This window comes from Carcharodon carcharias, chromosome 10 (genome assembly GCF_017639515.1).
Source record: "Carcharodon carcharias isolate sCarCar2 chromosome 10, sCarCar2.pri, whole genome shotgun sequence".
NCBI classification, from domain to species: Eukaryota; Metazoa; Chordata; class Chondrichthyes; order Lamniformes; family Lamnidae; genus Carcharodon; species Carcharodon carcharias.
In genome coordinates, this window is record NC_054476.1 from 158,480,070 (window position 1) to 158,503,263 (window position 23,194).

The following is a 23,194-nucleotide window of genomic DNA, read 5'->3' on the forward strand; positions in this document are numbered from 1 at the left end:
ACCTCTACCACCCTTTCAGGCAGAGTTCTAGATACTCCCCACTCTCTGGGTGAAAAAAAGATTTCCTCAAATCCCCTCTAAACCTCCTGCCCCTTACATTTAAGCCCCCTGGTTATTGACCCCTTCACTAAGAGCAAAAATGTTTCTTCTGATTGACCCTATCTAAGCCCCTCATAATTTTGTATACTCAATCAGGTCCTCCCTCAGCCTTCTCTGCTCTAAGGAAAACAATCCCAGCCTATCTAATCTTTCTTCATAGTTGAAACACTGCAGCCCAGGCAACATCCTGGCGAATCTCCTCAGCACCCTCTCCAGTACAATCACATCCTTCCTACAGTGTAGCCATCTACACATCTCGTCACCTCTTTGAAAAATTCAATCAAATTTGTTATACATGATCTTCCCTTGACAAAGCCATGCCCACTTTCCTTGATCAATCTTTGCCTCGCCAAGTGGAGATTAATTCAGTCCCTCAGAATTTTTTCCCAAAAGTTTCCCTACCACTGATATTAGACTCACTGGCCTATAGTTCCCTGGTTTATCCCCATCACCCTTCTTGAATAATGATACATTAGCTGTCCTCCAGTCCTCTGGCATCTCTCCTGCAGCCAGAGAGGATTTGAAAATTAATGTCAGAGCCCCTGCAATCTCCTCCCTTGCCTCCTACAGCAGCTTGGGATACATCTCATCTGAGCCTGGGTATTTACCTACTTTTAAGCCTGCTAAAACCTCCTCCCTCTCAATGCTAATTTGCTCAACTATATGACAGTCCCCTCCCTGATTTCTATACCTATATCATCCTTCTCTATAGTGAATACATTTGCAAAGTACTCCTTTAAAACCTCACCTATACTTTCCGGCTCCTCAGGCAGATTGCCAGTGTTTTCTCATGCCCCCTCTTCTAATTTCTTTTTTTAAGTAACCCCCTGCACTTTATATATTCCTCTACAGCTTCCACTGTTTTGAGCCCTCAGTATCTAACACAAGCTTCCCCTTTTTTTCCTTATCCAATCCTGTACATTCCTCCACATCCAGGGTTCTCTGGGTTTGTTGGTCCCGCCCTTCACCTTTGCGGGAACCTGTTGGCCCTGCATGCATTCTCGCTAATTCAGGTAATGTAGAAATGTTTGTTAGAAAATGTGTTATCAATAAAGTTAGCTCAGTTACACTGTCGACAGCCTGTGTGCATCACTGAAACAAAAAATAAGGCATGGTGTCAGAAGTAAACTAAATGCAAGAATGAAGATTCTGAAACCACCACCAGAGGTCAGTTTGGAGGGAAATCTCACCAAAAACTGGAGGTGGTTACAGCAGCAATTTGAACTGTACCTCACAGCGACAGGCAGTGATAAAAAAGACCCTTGGGTAGTCTTCCATCTTTCTTCATGTAGCAGGGGATGCGGCCCTAGAAGTCTATAAACACACTCTTGTTTGAAAGTGATGAGAAATGAAATGGTTTGAAAGAAATAATGGAAAAGCTCAAAGCCTATTGCAACCCTAAGAACAACATCATGTATGAAAGATACCGACTTTTTATGTGCACACAAGGCAGTGATAACATTCGTCAGTACATAACTGAGCTGAGAATTTGGAGAGCTTGAAAAAATCACTCATCCAAGATAGAATAATTTGCGAGGTCTCAAATAACTCTGAGAGAACGACTTTTGAGAAGTTGGTCTCACGTCAGAGAAAGCAATAAATATCTGCAGAGTGGCAGAGACAACATAATGCCAGATTAAACAGATGACGATAAGCTACACATGGTCAAGCAGTTAGATGCAGTTAAACAGAAACAGCCCTGGGAAAGGACAAATAGACAGCCTGAAGGTAAAAGGAACAAAACTGCTATTAAAACATTTAAATGCAGCCGACGCGGAACAGAGTATTTACCACATAGTTGTCCAGCCTACAGAAAGCAGTGTAAGAATTGTGATAAACTAAAACACATTACAAGGATATGTAAATCGAAGAAAGTGCACATGATTGCAGATGATAACACAGACACTGAAACTAAACTTTTCATTGGTACAATAACAACAATTTCCAAAGTGGAAGGTTCATTTAAAAAATGCCAACATGATGGTAAATTTCAAGCTTGACACAGGTATACAAGCAAATGTCATTCCCATAAGCCTGAATCGTAAGATAGGCAAAGAAAAACATCTAACTAAAAGAAAAGTGAAGCAGTCTACTTATACAGGTGAAAAAAATTGCAGTAGAAGGCAAAAGCACACTTACAGAACTACAAAAAACAGTTCTTGTTCTCACACTGAACAATTTCTCCTTCAACTCCTCTCAGTTCCTCCAAATAAAAGGTGTGGCTATGGGTACCCGCATGGGCCCCAGCTATGCCTGTCTCTTTATGTATGTGGAACATTCCTTGTTCCAGTCCTACTCCGGCCCCCTTCCACAACTCTTTCTCCGGTACATCGATGATTACTTCAGTGCTGCTTCATGCTCTTGTCGAGACTTGGAAAAATTTATTAATTTTGCTTCCAATCTCCAACCCTCTATCATTTTCACGTGGTCCATCTCTGACACTTCCCTTCCCTTCCTTGACCTCTCTGTCTCAATCTCTGGTGATAGACTGTCCACCAATATCCATTGCAAGCCTACCAACTCCCACAGCTACCTCGACTACAGCTCCTCACACCCCGCTTCCTGTAAGGACTCCATTCCATTTTCTTAGTTCCTTCGACTCCGTCGCATCTGTTCTGATGATGCTACCTTCAAAAACAGTTCCTCTGACATGTCCTCCTTCTTCCTTAACCGAGGTTTCCAACCACGGTGGTTGACAGGGCCCTCAACCGTGTCCGGCCCATCTCCCGTGCATCTGCCCTCATGCCTTCTCCTCCCTCCCAGAAACATGATAGGGTCCCCCTTGTCCTCACTTATCACCCCACCAGCCTCCGCATTCAAAGGATCATCCTCCGCCATTTCCGCCAACTCCAGCATGATGCCACCACCAAACACATCTTCCCTTCAGCCCCCTTATCGGCATTCTGTAGGGATTTTCCCTCCGGGACACCCTCGTCCACTCCTCCATCACTCCCTACTCCTCAACCCCCACCTATGGCACCTCCCTATGCCCACACAAAAGATGCAACACCTGCCCCTTCACTTTCTCTCTCCTCACCAGCCAAGGGCCCAAACACTCCTTTCAAGTGAAGCAGCATTTCACTTGCATTTCCCCCAACTTAGTCTACTGCATTCGTTGCTCCCAATGCAGTCTCCTCTACATTGGAGAGACCAAACGTAAACTGGGCGACCGCTTTGCAGAACACCTGTGGTCCGCAAGAATGACCCAAACCTCCCTGTCGCTTGCCATTTTAACACTCCACCCTGCTCTCTTGCCCACATGTCTGTCCTTGGCTTGCTGCATTGTTCCAGTGAAGCCCAACGCAAACTGGAGGAACAGCACCTCATCTTCCGACTAGGCACTTTACAGCCTTCCGGACTGAATATTGAATTCAACAACTTTAGATCTTGAACTCCCTCCTCCATCCCCACCCCCTTTCTGTTTCTTCCCCCTTCCTTTTGTTTTTTTCAATAATTTATATAGATTTTTCTTTTCCCACCTATTTCCATTATTTTTAAATCTTTTATGTCCTGCTAGCCTTTCCACCCCACCCCCACTAGAGCTGTACCTTGAGTGCCCTACCATCCATTCTTAATTAGTGCATTCGTTTAGATAATATCACCACCTTCAATGCTTGTGTTCTTTTGTCTGTAATATCTTTTGATTATCTGCTCCTATCACTGCTTGCTTGTCCCTACAACCACACCACCCTCCCCACTTCTCTCCCCCCCGCTCCCGGCCTTAAACCAGCTTATATTTCACCCTTTTCCTAAGATTCACTCAGTTCTGTTGAAGGGTCATGAGGATTCGAAACGTCAACTCTTTTCTTCTCTGCCGATGCTGCAAGACCTGCTGAGTTTTTCCAGGTAATTCTGTTTTTGTTTTACAAAAAACAGTCGTAAGTTCTTCCATTCATAGTGGTGAAAACCTATGCAAAACCCATTCCTGAAATCAAAGCTTGTGAAAATCTGAAGCTAATCAAGGGAATAATGACTGCCATTACTGATGACATACTGAGTGAGTATAAAGATGTGTTCCAGAGGTTTGGTTGCCCAAAAGGAGAACATACCATCAGGACTGATGAAACTGTGACACCCAAGATACACCCGCCCAGGAAAATACCAGCAATGCTGAGAGGCTGACTGAAAGCAGAGTTGGACAGAATAGAGAAACTTCACATCAAGAAAACTGAAGAACCGGCAAAGTGGGTTAATCCAATTGTAATTGCAGAAAAATCAATTGGGAATCTAAGAGTCTGTCTGGATTTCAGAGACCTAAACCAGGCAGTACAAAGAGAGCAGGTCTGACAGCATCTGCAGAGAGGAATACAGTTAACGTTTCACGTCCACATGACTCATCAGAACATAAGAGTCATACGGACTCGAAACGTTAACTGTATTCCTCTCCGCCAATGCTGTCAGGCCTGCTGAGCTTTTCCAGCTATTTTTGTTTCAGATTTCCAGCATCTGCAATATTTTGCTTTTATATTAGCACATAGAGAGCATTACTAGCTGCCCACAGTAGAAGAGCTCATGTGATAAGATGAGAAAAGTCACAACAGCTCCTCACACCCTGCTTCCTGTCAGGACTCCATCGCATTCTCTCAGTTCCTTCGCCTCCGTCGCATCTGTTCTGATGATGCCACTTTCCAAAACAGTTCCTCTGACATGTCTTCCTTCTTCCCTCCTAGAACCATGATAGGGTCCCCCTTGTCCTCACTTATCACCCCACCAGCCTCCGCGTTCAAAGGATCATCCTCCACCATTTCCACCAACTCCAGCATGATGCCACCCCAAACACATCTTCCCTTCACCCGCCTGGCAGCTTTCCGCAGGGATCGTTCCCTCCGGGATACCCTGGTCCACTCCTCCATCACCCCCTACACCTCAACCCCCTCCCACTGCACCATCCCATGCAACCGGAGAAGGTGCAACACCTGCCCCTTTACTTTCCCCCCTCCTCACCATCCAAGGGCCCAAACACTCCTTTCAAGTGAAGCAGCACTTCACTTGCACTTCCCTCAATTTAGTCTACTGCATTCGCTGCTCCCGATGCGGTCTCCTCTACATTGGGGAGACCAAACGCAGACTGAGTGACCACTTTGTGGAACACCTTCAGTCTGTCCGCAAGCATGACCCAGGCCTCTGTGTTGCTTGCCATTTCAACACACCACGCTGCTCTCATGCCCACAAGTCCGACATTGGCCTGCTGCTATGTTCCAGTGAAGCTCAACGCAAACTGGAGGAGCAGCAACTCATCTTCCGAATTGGCACTTTACAGCCTTCCGGACTCAACATCGTGTTCAACAACTTCAGATCATGAACTCTCTCCTCCATCCCCACCCCTTTCCGATCCCCCTTTTTCCAATTATTTATAATTTTTTAAATATATTTTTCTTTTCCCACCTATTTTCAAATTTATTTTGATCTATTGTTTTATCTCCACCTTTTAGCCCATTTCGATCCCTTCCCCCCACCCCATCCCACCCTCACAAGAGCTATCTGTCACTTGCTTGTCCTGCTTTCTACCCTTAATGTCACCATTAGCACGTTCCATAGATAATATCACCACCGTCAACACCATTTTGTCCTTTTGTCTATGACAATCTCTTCTTTGCCTCCACCTATTACTGGCCCTCTATCCAGCTGTACCTGTCCCACCCCCCTCAACCAGCTTATATTTCACCTCATTTCTCTATTTCCTTAGTTCTGATGAAGAGCCATATGGACTCGAAACATTAACTGTATTCCTCTTCGCAGATGCTGCCAGACCTGCTGAGTTTTTCCAGCTATTTTTGTTTTTGTTGTAGAAGAGATCATGTGTAAGTTGGCTGATGCTAAATACTATTCAGTCTTGGATGCAAGTTCAGGCTTCTGGCAGGTCAAGCTGGATGAACGCAGCTCCTATCTCTGTACCTTCAGCACACTTATACGGGTGATACAGGTTTTTACGCTTAACTTTTGGTATTAATTCAGCTCTGGAGGCGCTCCACAGAACAGTAAAGCAGCTGTTTGAATGATTAGAGGGCGTGGCAATCTATATCAACGATGTGCTGGCCTGGGGAATCTCATGAGAAGAACACGACCACAGAATGAGACAGGTGCTGGCCAGAGCTAAAGAAAGGAACTTCAAGTTGAAGAAGGAAAAGTGCAAAACAGGTCTTCATGAAATCAAGTACCTGGGTCATGTGCTAACAAGTGAGGGACTGAAGCCGGCCTGAGTAAAATCGAAGCATTCATTAACATGCCACCCCCAGAACGTAAGGAGAACTCAGAGAGGTTTTTGGGAATGGTGACCTATCTTGGGAAATACATTACGAACGTGTCAGGCCTGACAGCACCTCTCAGAGAACTTCTATAAAATGATGTGGAAAGGCACTGGGAACAAAATTACCTGGAAGCTTTAACCAGTCTGAAGAGAACACTGACCAGGCACCAGTATTAAAGTATTATGGTGTCAGTCAGCTGGTCAGGATCTCAATGGACGCTTCAAAGACTGGTCTGGGAGCTGTCCTCTTGCAAAATGAGGCACAAAAGGCATACGCTTCAAAGTCAATGATTCAAACACAGCAGCGTTTTGCCCAAATAGCGAAAGAAATGCTGGCAATTGTGTTTGGCCTAAAACGCTTCCACTGCCACACTACATCAAGTCCCAAATATCCACAATCCAATGGAATGGTGGAACGTACCATACATATCTTAAAACACCTGTTGAAGGCGGCAAAGGCAAACAGAAGAGATCCCTACCTGGCTCTGCTGAATTTCAGGACTACTCCATTATAGGGTATTGGATGATCTGCAGCACAGCTCCTGATGAGGAGAAGACTAAGAACTAAGCTTTCAACTGCACCCCAACTGTTACTTCCACTGCTAGTGAGCTACAGCATGCAGGACCTGCTCAAACTGAGACAGCGTTAGCAGAAACAGTACTTTGATTGAGGCACCTGACCTCTAAACATGGGAGAGTGAGGATTCAGCATGAAGGGATCTGGAACCCTGCTGTTGTCACAGGACAACCAAGGTCTTACATAGTGCAGACTCAAAACGGACAACAGTACAGGAGAAACTGGAAATTCTTACAGAAAACAAATGAAACACAACCCTGCTCTGAACCAGCAAGTGTAGTTGAAGATCAAAAAACCATAATGCACAAAGTGAAGCAACAAACTTTTAAAAAATTCAATCACGGGATGTGGGTGTCTTTGGCTAGGCTAGCATTTACTGCCTATCTCCAACTGCCTTTCAGAGGGCATTTTTTAAGTGTCAACCACATTGCTGTAGGTCTGGAGTTGCATATAGGCCAGAGCAGAAAAGGACAGCAGTGGCAGGATTCAAACCCATGCCCCCAGAGCATTACTTGTCCAGCGACAATACCACTACGCCATGGTCTCCCCCAAATATCCAGACAAAGCCTGAATCCTGAAAACCATCCAAGGGGTGATAGTGACACAGAGCTGGAGACGGCCCCTTTGTCCTTCAAAATCGCCTGTCACCATTCAGGACATCCAATGGAAGAATTGTGAAAAAACCAGATACAGAGATGAGTAAAAGACAAAATAGACTGATCAAAACAGAATGAGAAAGAATAGATTAAAAAAACTTTGTGTACTTGAGCTGTATAAAAGTTTATTTTTAAAAAGGGAAATGTCATGATAATTGTTGATTGTAGTAGTGGACTCCAGTATTAGACACTATACGGTATGCTACTAGATAGGGGGTCACCTGAGCTGGGGTTTGAAGGTCAGATAGCACATGTTGGAACTTGTCTTGATAGGATTCAGTTACTGTGGAAATGTATTCATGTTAGGAAAATGTGTTATCAATAAAGTTAGCTCAGCTACAATGTCGACACCCGTGTGCATCATTGTCTTTCGCTTTGTTTCAATCGTGTCCTAGTTCAACCCAGGCTTATTTTATCGGTGAAACGCTTATTTTGGCCAGTCTGCAATTTATCTCAGTATCTCAACTCCTTTTTAAGACCAATTACAGTTCTGAACACGGCCACAACTTCTCTCGGTTGCGCTTGCAGAAACCTAACCTCCAAAAAGCACCCCCGTGCTCCCAAGCAGCTGGCAGCTCCGAAATGCCATGAAAAGACTGGACCCGTCAGCGAACAACAGTTTTACATCTACACAGCACCTTCCAGGTAATAAAACGTCCCAAAGTGCTTCGCAGGGATGGCTTATCCAACAAAAATCCCACACAGAAGCCACCTAAGGAGATGTTAGGCCAGATGAGGAAAAGCTTGGTGAAGGAGGTTGGTTTGAAGAAGCAGCATCTTTAGGAAGGAAGGAAGGAGGGAGGAAGGAAGGAGGAAGGGGGAGGAAGGAGGAAGAGGGGGAGGAAGGGGGGGAGGAAGGGGGGGGGGGTGAAAGGGGGGAGAGGGGGAGGGAATCCAAAAATGTTGAGCTGAGGGGCCGTGCCCAATGAATAGAGCCACCTACTTGTCCTTTTGCGAACGGGAAAAGCGATTTACAATCAAAGTGAACGTAAAAATATCCCATTTTCCATTAGTTCGTGTACACAAGGCTTTAAAATGTCTTCAGAAAACAGCACCTACAGACATGGGAGCACATGGCACAATGTGGTGGAGTTGACCAAAGCACTCCGGGGGGAGGGGGGGTACTGTCATTGGGCTCTGGTTTCCCCCTCCCCGGCTCAGGCCATGAAGCGTTTGCAGGAAGGCGACGTCCCCCCCACCCCCACGCCCCTTCCTCCCTCCTCCTCCTGCTGAAAAGACAACTCAGAAACCGCTCACCATCCGTAACACCCTTCGTCGGCCTCCAGGGTAAAATTCACCTTCACGGCTGCGGAGTAAGGCAGCAGGACCTTGGGGACGTTCAGCTTGGCCCCGGTGGAATAACGGAAAAGGACGGCAAGGTGCAGAAGCCGGGCCCAGAGGGATGTCGCCATGGCAACCCGGGGTGGGGGGGGAGAGAGAGAGAGAGAGAGAGAGAGCGCGGGCCCAATAAAACGATAGCAACTCAAGTGTGGGGTTTTATTTTTAAAAAAATAATAAAATAAATATGATTTGGGGTTCGCGATCGGGGGCAGAGGTGGACAACTTTCAACCGAGAAGGGCTTCCGTTGAAGCTGGTCGGTTGTTGGCGGGCGGGCAGGTTGGCAGCCGGGAGGGGGGGTGATTGACAAGTGAAGAAGGCCTGGAACCGACGACAGGAATCGAACGACACCTCGAGCGCGCGGGGTCTTCAAACTGGCCGCACGCGGGAAAAGGTCACGTGCTTCCGCCAGTCTTCCCGACGCAGCGCTCCCCTGCTGGCTGGGATGAGGAAAGTGCCCACATGCCCTGGCGCCAGAGAATCGTGGTGGGGGGGGGGGGGGGGGGGGGGGCGGGTGGTGGTGGTGACGGTGAGAGAAGAAAAAAATGGGACGTTTGTTTTTTTTTCTGCGTCTCCCAACGCGCGATCAAACTGCAAGGATTGAACCAATTGCCAGTGTTAGTCTCTGATCAATCTAAACTTCAATCTAGGTAAGTATATGAGGGAGAAAAGAATGAGGTAAAGCTGATAAAGTTGGATGGGGTGGGAGGGAGACCCGTTTGCAGTTGGGCTGAATGGCCTGTTACTGCACTGCAAATTATATTTGAAAAGGATTAAAAGTGATTCTGGGGCTCAGCTCGCTCCCTAACCTACAAGCTTTGTGTTGTCACGAACCCTTCATTAATCATGTTACAATTGTGTGGGAAGGTAAATAATATGAACATAAGGGGTTGTCTCTCAATTTTCGGATAGAAATTCCAGGCTCTTGTGAATGTGTGAGTTAGGTAGATAGAATTTGTTGTTAAATCTGGTGGTTGAACGGACCCAAACTATTTTATACAATTGTCACAGTGACATGGACTTATTCCTGCCCTCTACTTCAAATTCACGATAGGCATTCTTCTCTGTCTCTGCTCCAGTTAAAACAGGTGTCGCCACCTCCAACCTGTTCATGCTGTCATTCTTCACCTCATTCCCCAAATTCACAGAGGCACTCTTTCCCCATTGATCCATGCTGAGAATCTTTTCCCCTTCCCTTTTTAGCTCACACAGATATGCTTCTTCGACCTCATCTCCATCTTCTGGCTTACACTGGCACTGTTATCCCTGCTTCCTTAGCTCACTGAAGAACCTATTTAATTCCTTTGCCACTCACACTGGCCTCTTCCACTTAGTTTGAGTAGAGCTTTCCCACACTCATTCATGTTGGCACCCATTTCCCTTCCCAGTTCACATCTTTCCTTCAGTTTAAAGAGCTACTTTTTGCTGAAACTCTTCAATCCAATTACACTATTCTCTGATTCTACTCTCACCCTGACTTGAGGCTGCTGGTTGGGAATTTATAAACAACGAATGACTACAATTGATGTCTTTAAAAATTTTGGCATTTTTAAGTTGTACTATCTTTGTTAAAGTAGAAAAAAAGATGAATTTATTTGACTTTAGGAAAGACAATACATGGAATTTATATCAAAAATTGAGATGCAAGTCAGAGCATAAAGTTTTCAATTCAGTTATCAGGTCAGTGTGCATTTCTGACATCCTAATAAAAAGAATAATATGCAGACAGCACAATATATCTATGCCATCATGAATTATTTCACTAGTTGGTGTGTGTATTGTAGTAAGTTCAGTTATAATAGGTTTGGGACTTTTAAAAAATGTGGTCCTTAATCATGGTTTTACATTAAATTCAGTTTTTACACATGAGGCTCATCTTAAAATCAGATGCAAAACAAAATGATACCCAGAGCAGTGCTGTTTTATCCATAGCCAGGGAGTCAATTCCTTCAGGATAGGAGTGGGGCCCCACACAAACACACACAATCTTTCTCAATTGGAAGCATCTGCAGAAATCTCTGTGAATACACTCAATATCACCCTTTGTCCCATATACTAGAAAATGTGTTTGACTGGAAAAAGAGTCACCTGCCCTTAGTCCCTCTAAGTAGTTGAACTGGCAAAATCCTCTTGCTGTCCCAGAGTAACCCGAAATAATTCAATGGCACACCATTAAACCACATTTTACTACAGAATTTCTGAGGTAAATGTAAAACATTGAACCAGGATTCTAAAGCAAGGAGAACTAGTGAACACTTTTTTTAATAATAGTATTTCTGGGGAAAAGGCAAACTCTTCAGACAGTGGATTTCAGACAAATAATAAACTGTGAGCTCATATATTCTTCACACCTACAGTATTAATAGGTGATATTTCATGCTGCTAAGTGTTATACTTAAAATATTTATAGTTCCAGTGGACATTGTTTATTTTTAATTTGATGTCTTGTGAAACATAATGCATTGAAGTTCACATAATGTAATTTTATTTGTCAAAGATTTTGAAAAACATAGAAAACTCTACATTTTATTGTCTCTTTTTATACAAGGCAACAAACGCTATTAGCAGCACCAACAACTTTAATGAAAAGAACATACATTCCACTAGTTCAGGCAGATCCTTAATATCCCAATATCTGCCTATCATCCCAGTTGGGATTAAAAAGGATATATAGTTACATTTACCCCTCCCTAACAAACTAAATGTAATGGTAATACATCAGATTCTCCTTAGATATTCAATATTCTGTTAAGGACCGGAGTGTCACTCATAGAGTAACTCACCTCTTTCATGCTTGGTTTTATAATATTCTGGGCCAGCTCTGTTTTTTTTATGGAACAGAATAAGCTTAGTGTAGTGAATGCTGCAGCAGATGTTGCAGGAGTTGCCTGTTAATGAAGAAGTCACAAGCAACAATGCACACTGTTATAAAAGCTAGGTTGCTTTCAGATGTCATAAATATTGATCACTCATCTTGTCAATCTAACTTTTAACAGATGTAATGAGTTGCATCAGTACTTCATACCAAATCAATCAGTGCAGTACACCTCTATAAAAGCAAACTGAATGTGTTCATTAATAACCATGGGTTATTGCTGCCTGTTGGCAAAACTATAGCAAATATATGAGACAAATCTCATTCCTCATCTAGGAGGAGCACAGTGCTGCAGCTGGACATTTCTAGAAAGTATTATTAGTAAAATAACATTAAAGAACAATCGCAATGCTTCATTTAATTCTACAAAAGTAGACAGGATATGACATACAAAAATAGTGATGCGGTTCCCATAATTACGCAGTCACACTTCGACATTTTGGGATGGGGGCTAATCTATAGGGACAAATGTTAAAAAGCCTTGCATTTAATATTAATAAAATTTAGAGAAAAAATTGGGACTGGGAGTAATCCACAAAAGCTCTGGAATGCATTAAAAAAACTGCCAGAATTGTTCGAACAACACAAAGCTCCCACGTTCCCACTTTTCTGAGTTATTCCAATAAGCTACAAATTGCACAGGAGAGAGTTAATGCCGATTCCTTTCTTTTTATTTTGCTTTAGGCATCTGACATTCATTTATGGTCACGTCTTTAGGAATGTTTGGCTTGCAAGATAGAATTTCCTGTTTAGCAAGTTTTGGAGCAGCAAAAGGTGGCAGGTGAAATGCAGTCCCTCTGAAACGTAGAATAAATATCCTTGAAGAATGTGAAAAATGCAAAATATAAATTCTTTCCACCTGTTTTACTTCTTACAAATTATGGATATGTTGAAACAGTTCAGTAGAATTTTATTTCTGCTTTGATATTGCACTTTATTTAATCAGTGGTGCTGGTACGTTAATAGGTAATGCTAACACATTATAAATACTGCCTCCTCAATCTCCTTGCAATACAGTAGAAACTGCCTTTAAAGACGTCAGAGAGGAGGGTTACACAACTGCTGTTTCCATTTTGAGTAAACAGTGGATTGTAACCTTTTGAAATATGAGTTGCGCTATTACTACACACATCAGTATCCTACTGTTCTCCACTGCAATTACTGTTTATACTTAAGTAAAATGCAGATAGATAAATTAGTTTTGTTTCAATTGTAAAGGTAAGTTTTAATTCTACAAATGCAGTTAAACACAAAGTGCTTAATGCAAACACAATGCTATGAAGTCATCTGCACAAGGACAGTAATTATTGTAGCATAATTAAAGATTAATTGTTTTGGCATTACATAATGTGAGTATGTCAAAGGTCCTATGTACCTCACCCAAGTAGCCAGAAATTATGCATGAATATAGACAGTGGGATTTTCTGCAGGAATTACATTCTGAATCTTGCCTAACACCAGCAGGCTAAGGCAAAAACCTCTTAAGGAACTTCTCTACTAACTCATCCCTGCCATTTTCATGTATCCTGTCAGAGGAACCTTAAGCCTATAAAATGGGCAGGGCAATTATTATTACCCTATAATAGATGTGAATACATCATCTAGTGGATTTCCCAGCATTTCCAGTGTTAACATCCCTGGGATAAAGGGCCTGTTTGTCCCTGCATCTGACATTGCTATGATGGCAGAGGCACTATTTCATTGTTAAGGGGCTGGAAGGCCCTGTGCAATCAATGGTAGCTCAATTGGTTGCACAGGTGAAGGTGCTTTTGAAAAAAAGGTTTACAGGTTTTTAAATATCTTAAGTGCGAAGGATGCTAATGACACTATACTGTGGCAGGCTTCTATGTCCACCTGCACATGTTTCCCACATCTGCTCCAGGCAGACTACTTGACTGAGGCCTACCAAAGTTAACACAGAGTAGCCTGACTCTGGAAAATTGGTGAGCATCAGAGGCACATCCTCATGGCAACTCCTACCTCACTAAATGCATGCATACCAGGATTCCACAATTGCAGAATCCACGGCGTTGGCAGATTACTTACCACAGCCGAGCCCAATTTTGCCCTACACCTGGTCACCCACACATCTGAACTTTCATCAGGGATTACTGGATAGTGTATTCAAAGCAGGAACCTCAGGTCTTTTTCAGCTCCCTAACCCAAGAGCACAGAAACTAATGCTAGCTCCCCAACACTGTCACAGCAGCGATCAGCTAACTCAGTACAGACTGGGTATGAAACACGAACTTATCTTGTTTATATTGTTCATCCGGTGACTGAATAATTTTGCTTTACTTTGGGGGAGCTCAGCAGGCCTCCTTAATTGTATTATTACACTTTTATCATTTATTTCCTGTATTACTATGAATTATAAGAAAACATGTACACTGTATTTATCCCTACAATTACAACACTTTTTTTTAAATTTACAATTCTTGTCCTACTCAATATCACCATTTTGGCTATTAAAGAATAATACATATTTTACTGGCTGTGTTATTTTCTTTGTGAAGTGGCCATAAGACTCATCCCATTATATATTTTACATTAGAAACGCAATCTTGGACAGGCAGCTGTGTTAAAATGTAAGATACCCTGTTCCAAGTATTTAGTTCAGCCTTAAATTAATTCAATGAATCTGTTTCCATTTTAAACCATTGTTTTCAAATGCACAAGTCTTTTAATCATCCACGAACTTTGTGTTATTGTTCCCATTCTGTAAGTAGTGCTTCGGCTTCCTGAGGAAATCTGTGCGGACCAGACGGTAGAAGTAAACCAAGATCATGATGTTCATTGTATTCAAGGATAGACTGATGTAGCCTGCATTTGGGAGGACGTTTAAATTCTTCATCATGAACCAAGTGAGGTAAAACTGAGAAAACAGCCGAAAAACAATATAGGTGAAGACATTGATGTACTTGTTGTAGTGGTATAGTTGAGAGGTCTGTGCATTCGCCAATTTTAGAAGCAGTCGGGTGTGGAGGAAAATGCTGTTTATCTCAACGAACAATGCAACAACAGCACCAGCGACATAGTGGTGGCTCAGCACAATATACAGGAATGTGGAAATTACCTGAGGAGAAAATGCACCCTGTTAGATAGCAGCAGTTGGGTTCTCATTTTGAGCAGTTCTACTCCCATACATTCGTACCAATCCTGGCTAGGTTAACCATAATTCTTGTATAGTTTTACTTGAAGTATTACATCTCCACTGTTATAAACTCATAATAACATCACTGGTTGTCATAATTTTTTTTTACTCACAGGAAACCATTTCACACTGGGGTACAGGCCCGAAATCCAGATATATATATATATATATATATGTATATATACATACATACATACACACACACACATACAATATAGGAAAATTTACACTTAACAGTCTTGTTTATATCAATAGATAATATAACCACCTTCAACACCTCTTTGTTCTTTTGTCTGTGACATCTTTTGGTTATCTCCTCCTATCACTGGCTTCTTGTCCCAACAAACCACCCCCCCCCCACCCCCCTAAACCAGCTTATATTTCACCCATTTCCTAATTTTACTTAGTTCTGTTGAAGGGTCATGAGGACCCAAAACATCAACTGTACTCTTCTCCACCGATGCTGCCAGACCTGCTGAGTTTTTCCAGGTATTTCTTTTTCTGTTTTTGTTTTGTTTATATCAAGCTTATTTCATATCATGGTAGTTAGACTTACACAAATAATGTTTTTGAAACGTTTCTTCCAAAACCTGAAATTACCTCCATCATTGCCACATTAACCCCATCATTTACCATCTTAAGAGCAGGATTTTCAGGCTCCTCCAGGAGTGGGAACTGAGACGGAGAGGGCCTGAAATGCTAATGTGGCCAGCATGCTAGTTTCCCAGTGCCAGCCATTTTAGTGGAGGCAAGATTGGGGCTGGGAGTGCTACCCATCCCCATACAGCAAGTAGCCAATGCAGTTCCTTCAGAGCCTTCTTAACTGCAATTAAAGGAAGCCGACAGGAATCTTTGACATCCTCCAGTTGCCCAGACCAACGGGGGGGTAGTTTAGCTGCTTGGAGGCTGGCACAGGGTGGCAGGCTGAATGGGGGGGGTGGGGGGATGCTCCTCTGCCTATCTTGGTGCGAGAGCAGCCACAGGAGGCCTGGCTGAATGCACCATTTTATAATTAAAGTTTTCAAAAAGCTGCTGAGAGGGCACCTCTATCTTGGAAGCACTTTCTCAGTTACTTACCATTTTTACAAGCTGGTGCTCCTCTCAAGATGGAAGGCCTCTGATTGGCCCTCCAGCTTCAAGAGCACTTCCACTGTCCTTGATTGGACGGGGAACCTGTCTCCATGCCAATTAAGAGGGATGCCTCTGTAAAAATCCTAATGAGTGACTGTTTCCCCGCCAAGGCGGCGGGTTCAGCGCCCGGAAATAGACCCGACACCCATTTCCTGTCCACTTGGGAAAATCCAGCCCTATGAGTTTATTCTGGCATTGCATTACTCAAAGTAGGTTCTACTCTTCTTAATTCAAAGTTGCTTAATTCAAATAATCAGATTAATTTTTTTCAGCATTAAGTTGCTGCGTTATTTTCATTGTTTAATTTGGAGTAATAAATAATTTATAAATATTAGCATAAAAAGTGAGTCAACAGGAGTGGACCGTCTCTGGAAACAATCCAAATTTGATAAACCAGTACACAAATAAACATTTTAAGTGCACTCCTGATTCTTTTCACAGTTTCAGTGGACACCCACCATAATGCTTTACCGAATGTAATTTGCAATAATTAAGTACATGCAAAAAAAAGTTCACTGAACTAGAATTTAAAGTTATTTTCACAGAAAGGATAAACCACACAATTGTCTACTCCTTGGAGATTAATAAACACAAAATCTTTGGGGGGGTGAGGTGGGCAGGTGTACAAGGGGTGCACTATTTCCCAGTGTGCACTCATAGTGGGTGAGACTCTACAGTAAGAGTGTACATTCATCTAATTTATCATTTCTGTGTTGGAAATGAATCTGAAGCATCAGGAGTGTTTTGTATGTAGCAACGTGTGAAAGAATTCAAGCAATTCCATTTTTTCAGCATAATAGTCTACAGAAGTTCTTGCAAGACACTTTACCTGGTTTATTTATATAGAAGGATGGAATAGCATGATGTAATTGTGGTAATCCACTTTGTGGATTATATTACATGTAATGCTACTTCCAATTTTATTTTTACTGTTGTTTGGATCAAATGAAGTCAGCCTCCAACATGTAGTTCCCAAGTTTGACCTCAGATCAGTGATGAGTTAGCTGATCTCAGCCAGAGCAGCAGGGGAGCTACAATTGCAAAGGAGTAGCATTTGTGGCAGTGGTCAAAAACATCCAGTATTGCCAGGTGCAGGAAACTTTGATTCATTCATAATTTGCTGTCAGGCAGGAACAAGACTGGACTTGTCTGTGATAAATTCTACAATTGAACTGCCTACAAACTAGCCCCACAAATGAAAGGGAGCAAGCAACTGGTACAGAACCCCAACACCTTCAGGAGAAAACATGAAAAACATCGATTTTTTTAACGCCAAATCGAAAGGCTACACAGGGTAGGCACACCATACACAAACATATAGTGTTTTTTCCCTGGGGGTGTGCCAAATTAGCCTGTGCTACGGTAACCGGTTTGCCTCCCTTAGGTGATCTTGACAACAGCAGAGTGGAGAGGAAAGAAATTTGCTTTTCCTCTGCTCTTTCAGAACCAGCAGTGGTGCAGGCTGGGACTCTGGATTTTCGTGATGGGTTGCCATTTCCAATTCTTCACTAGGTATTCAACAGCCTCCTTGCTCTCCTGTGGCCCCTTATTGCTCGAGTAGCTTCTTAATGCTCAGCCAGCTATGCTACAAAGTCTAGCTGCACTTGCATGACTTGTGGCTGCTCTTCCCATTCTCCCATGATTTTCACTACTGTGCCTGCTCTTACATTGTTCTGGTCCCTACTTTTGTGGGGTTGCAATGGGGAAGTGTGGGGGGGAGCACTTGTAGAGATAATGATTCCAGTCCCATACAGTGATTGACTCCTAATGCCCAATATTGGACCCCAGTAAAGTCAATTATTTTAATGTTAATGTTTGATGGATTTAAATCCTTTAATGAAAGATAGGGTTTGAATGCCTCTTTTCCACAGAGGGTCTTTTTCAAAAGTTAAGATTCTAAAGGGAAAAAGCACTTAAGATATTGGATTCGATTTTTCTCCTTTAGGACTTTGATATAAAGCATTGCAAGGGGGGAGCACATGTAAGAAAATATCGCTGTCATACATGAACCTAACGGAGTTCACCCAACATTCTGACTATTAATTAAAATGGACAGAAAGTCTGTTGGACTTTGTTAAAGATCTGTTACCTTCCTGATAGATTCCCACATGTTAGAGGCAATTGAACTCAGTCAGTAATTAGGGGACTTAAAAACATCTACTTTAAAGGATAAAAACAAAAAAACTGCGGATGCTGGAAATCCAAAACAAAAACAGAATTACCTGGAAAAACTCAGCAGGTCTGGCAGCATCGGCGGAGAAGAAAAGAGTTGACGTTTCGAGTCCTCATGACCCTTCGACAGAACTTTAAAGGATTGTGGGTTTGTTTTTTTATTAGATTTTGGCATGTGGGAAACACTTCAGCATTTATTGCCCTAAGGGCATTAGGAGTCAATCACAGTATGGCACAGGAATCATGTGTAGGTCTGACCTGGTAGGGTGGCAGGTTTTTTTTCCCCTGAAGGACACCAGTGAGCCAATTGTAACAATTATTATAACAATACAATTATAACAATACGCAGCTTTCATGGTCATTACAAGATTATTTGTTTCAATTTGCAATGGCAGAATTAGAACTCATGACCTTTGGGTTGCTAGTCCAGTAGCCTACAAAGATGGTTTCATTTGTTGTTGACAATTATTTGAATAACATTCATTAAGGATGTCTTTACTATCTTTCCAGTCTTGAGATATCAAGCTTGAAGATAATTGGCAGGGAGAAACGCAGTAACTTTTTTTTTTAAACTTCCTTAAGTTATCAACATTTTTAACTTTACTGGGGTCCAATATTGCTATGGTTTGATTCCCTTATGCACCATTTTCCTCACTGTTCCTCTTGCTGCCTAGGCATCTCTTTTCCTCCAAAAGTGGAGGAAATGTGTTACCAATCAATCAATCAGCATATCTGAAAGTTTGGTTGCAACCCTTCATTAGAAAACTACGTTCTGATGTAAAGCCCACCAAAAGACTTAATTATGTTTCTTTTTGAGATGTTGACCTACATTGCATTCTCAGTTTTGTGGCATGCTTTAGCATTTTAATTTCTGGCATTTATTATTTACCATCCATTTTTATCCTCATTGTCAAGATGTTATTAATCAAATTGTAGCACCACTGAAGATGGATAGGGTGCAATTTTAGCTGACATAGCAAGATTATATTTGCATGTACATTCAAAAAATCTGAACTAAACCATTGCCTTTTAAATGAATTTGCCAGTTAAAGCACTGTCGAGTAACAGGGGTCTGCTGCAGTGAGGTGGTCTAACAATGGAGTAACTTGGGTTCAGTAGAGGCTGAACAATGGAGACAGTGTGACACTACCAGCAACAATTTAAAGCTATAGTACCACAGACAGTACAGTTCTGTACCACTGTCCTATTCAACTATGCAGCCTTAGCCATGGTCATGCAGCTGGACTCCACAGGAACACAATTCACTTTATTTAAACACTACAGGCTGTTATAGCATTTGAAGTGCACTGTCATTTATTTTCTCCATTTTTACTCTCCCTCCTTCAATGCACTCTCATTAGCAAAATTGTCAGCTATTTAGATTTGCATTGTGTGTGTTTAGGACGAGTCCTTGTTAACATATGCAATTATAGCTCATACTGTGGATTAAGAACATAAGAAATAGGAGCGGGGTAGGCCATTCGGCCCAAGCCTGCCTGCCATTCAATAAGGTCATGGTTGATCTGCCCCAGGCCTCAACTCCTCTTTCTTGCCAGCTCCTCATAGCCCTCAACTCCCCGAATTTCAAAAATCTATCTACCTTCTCTTTAAATACTTTCAGTGATCTAGCCTCCACAACTCTCTGGGGTAGAGAATTCCAGACATTCGCTACCCTCAGAGAAGAAATTCCTTTGCATCTCAGGTTTAAATGAGTGTCCCCTTATTCTGTAACTATGTCCCTCAGTTTGCGTTTCCCCCACTAGTGGAAACATCTTCTCAACGTCTACCCTGTCAAGCCCCCTCAGAATCTTGTACGTTTCAATAAGATCACCCCTCATTCTTATAATGAATAAAAGTCTAACCTGTTTAGCCATGTCATGATAAGTCAACCCCTTCATCCCAGGAATCAGCCTAGTGAATCTTTTTTGAAATGCCTCCAAGGCTAGTTTATCCTTTCTTAAATACAGGGACTAAAACTGTACACAGTGCTCCAGGTGCGGCCTCACCAACACACTGCACAGTTGCAACAAGATTCTTGCCAATTTACTTTCATAATCAATTTTCTCCCTCTTTATTAGCTTTTTAGTCATCCGCTGCTAGTTCCTAAAAAATTCCCAATCCTCTGGCCTACAAGTTTTCACCGCTTTGTATGCCTTAGTTTTTGATTGGGTACTCTCTTTGGCCGCTTTTGTTAACCATGGGTGGTTCATCCTTCTCATCGAGTCCTTTTTTTTGACCAGGATAAATTTTTGCTGAGCGTTATGAAATGTCTGCTTAAATGTCTGCCAGTACTCATCCACTGACCTTCCCCTTAATCTATTTTCCCAGCCTACTTTAGACAACTCTTTCTTCATACCTCTGTAATTGCCCTTAATTAAGTTGAGGACACTGGTTTGAGACCCGGGTTGCTTGCCCTCAAATTGAATTTGAAATTCTACCATGTTGTGATCACTATTCCCTAGAGGATCCTTAACTACGATATCGCTTATTAATCTCACCTCATTACACATTACTAGATCTAAAATAGCCTGTTCCCGGGTAGTTTCTGCAACATGTTCCTCTAAGAAACAATCCATGATACACTCTACAAGTTCATCTTCCATGTTCCCCCTGCCAATCAGATTTGTCCAGTCAATATGTAGATTAAAATCACCCATGACAATTGTAGCGCCCTTCTTACACATCTCCATTATTTCCTGATTTATACTATGTCCTACTGTATATTATGAGGCAACTCTTCGGGGGCCTATAGACGACTCACATCCGTGACTTCTTCCCCTTGCTATTCCTTACTTCCACCCAAACCGATTCCACATCACGATCTATTGCACCTATATCACTACCCACCACTGCACTGATACCTTCCTTTATTAACAAAGCTGCCCACCTCCTTTTCCTTTTGTCTATTTTTCCAGAACGTCGAATACCCATAAATATGGAGTTCCTAGTCTTGGTCACCCTGCAACCATGTCTCTGTAATAGCTATCAAGTCATATTCATTTATTTCTATTTGTGTTATCAACTCATCTATCCTATTATAAATGCTGCATGCATTCAGATAAAGTGTCTTAAGCTTTGACTTTTTACCATTATTGCTCATTCTGGTTCTAATTTCTGCTGCACTCTTCCGCTTATATTTTCTGCCCCTTCCTGTCACACTTTGATTATCATTCGCCTCTTCACTACCCTGCACCTCTGCTCTCTCATTTCTTTTTGATTTTTTAAAACTTCCCTTCAATTGGACCCTCTCCCCCACTAATTATCCAAATTATTCCAAATTTTGCAGAGAAATATATATTAGCATCATTAATGGTTTGCAATCTGTAATTCTGTTTTTAGATACTTTTTTTTGACAAATGGATTTTTGTTTTTAAACAGTGTCATGGCATGCTTATATCAATTAAGGGAAAGACCAACTCTATGATTAAGTATCATGAAGTACCTAAAGGTAAAAATTAACTTATTTTTAAACTCATTAACATTTGTCTTTAAATGTACATATTCAAGGTTCAGTCATGGACAGCTATTGCCCTCTGATAAAAACAAAATACTATGGATGCTGGAAACCTGAAATAAAAACAAAAATGCTGGAAAAGCTCAGGTCTGACAGCATCTGTGGAGAGAGAGAAACAGAGTTAACGTTTCAAGTCTGTATGACCCTTCTTCAGAGCCCATTACCCTCCATTGTTCTGTGAAGATGCATTTCTTCTGTGGAGCACATGATCTGTGTAAACCAATGTGGTAACAGCGCGGGGAACCTGTACAGGAGAGTTCTTCTTTAGTTATGGAGTTTGATGCACATGTGTAGTTGCTGCTGCTGTCTTGTAAATAAAGTTAAATGTTTCCACTAAGAAAAGTTGTCTGAAGATCAACTCTATAACAAACTGGCGATGAGGGTAAATTAGATTCGGTGCTGTACCTTGCCCAGCGATTGTGAGTTTCTGAGTTCGTTAAAATAAAAGAAGGGAGGTGTTGGTGAAGGGGTATTGTCACTGGACTAGTAATCCAGAGACCCAAAGTAATGCTCTGGGGGCCGGGGTTCGAGTCCCGTCACAGATGGTGGAATTTGAATTCAATAAAAATCTGGAAATAAAAGTCTAACGGTGACCGTGAAACCTTTGTTGATTGTTGTAAAGACCCATCTACCCTTTAGGGTCTGGTCTGGCCTACCCCTACACGTGAGTCCAGATCCACAACAATGCAGTTGACTTTGAAATGGCCTAGCAAGCCACTCAGTTGTATCAAACCGCTACAAAGTCACAAAAAAGGAATGAAAACGGATGGACCAACTGGCACCTAGGCACTAGAAACAGCAAAATCAGCGATGTCGATCCTGCAAAGTCCTTCTTACTAACACCTGGGGGCTAGTGCCAAAATTGGGAGACGTGTCAAGCAACAGCCTGACATAGCCATCCTCACGGAATCAGACCTTACAGATAAAGGCCTGGGCACCACCATCACCAATCCTGGGTATGTCCTGTCCCACCAGCAGGATAGACCCAGCAGAGGTGGTGGCACAGAGGTATATAGTCAGGAGAGAGTTGCTGGCAGCCCTCAACATAGACTCTAGACTCCAGACCCCATGAAGTCCCATGGCATCAGGTCAATCATGGGCAAGGAAATCTCCTGATTACCACGTAACGCCCTCCCTCAGCTGATGAATCCTCCATGTTGAACATCACTTGGAGGAAGCACTGAGGCTGACAAAGGCGCAGAATGTACTCTGGGTGGGGGACTTCAACGTCCATCACCAAAGAGTGGCTCAGTAGCACCATTACTGATCAAGCTGGTAAAGTCCTAAAGGATATGACTGGTAGACTGGGGTCTGTGGCAGGTGGTGAGGGAACCAACAACAGGGAAAAACATACTTGACCTCATCCTCACCAACCTGCCTGCAACAGATGCACCCGTCCATGACAGTATGAGGAGTGACCATGGCTCGGT

The 23,194-nt window shown here is 42.5% G+C and overlaps 2 protein-coding genes across 2 annotated transcripts in view; both read right to left on the bottom strand.

Annotated features, from left to right (window-relative positions):
- LOC121282907 (nuclear pore membrane glycoprotein 210-like) overlaps nt 1-8,991 on the bottom strand; it is a 235,299-nt gene extending 226,308 nt beyond the window's left edge. Inside the window, exon 1 of the mRNA XM_041196717.1 lies at nt 8,837-8,991. Coding sequence (XP_041052651.1) covers nt 8,837-8,991 — 155 coding nt within the window. The remainder of the gene's footprint in view (nt 1-8,836) is intronic.
- Nucleotides 8,992-11,386: 2,395 nt separating this feature from the next.
- Nucleotides 11,387-23,194, bottom strand: part of tlcd1 (TLC domain containing 1) — a 63,362-nt gene continuing 51,554 nt past the window's right edge. The window contains exon 4 of the mRNA XM_041198017.1: nt 11,387-14,869. Coding sequence (XP_041053951.1) covers nt 14,477-14,869 — 393 coding nt within the window. The 3' untranslated portion in view covers nt 11,387-14,476. The remainder of the gene's footprint in view (nt 14,870-23,194) is intronic.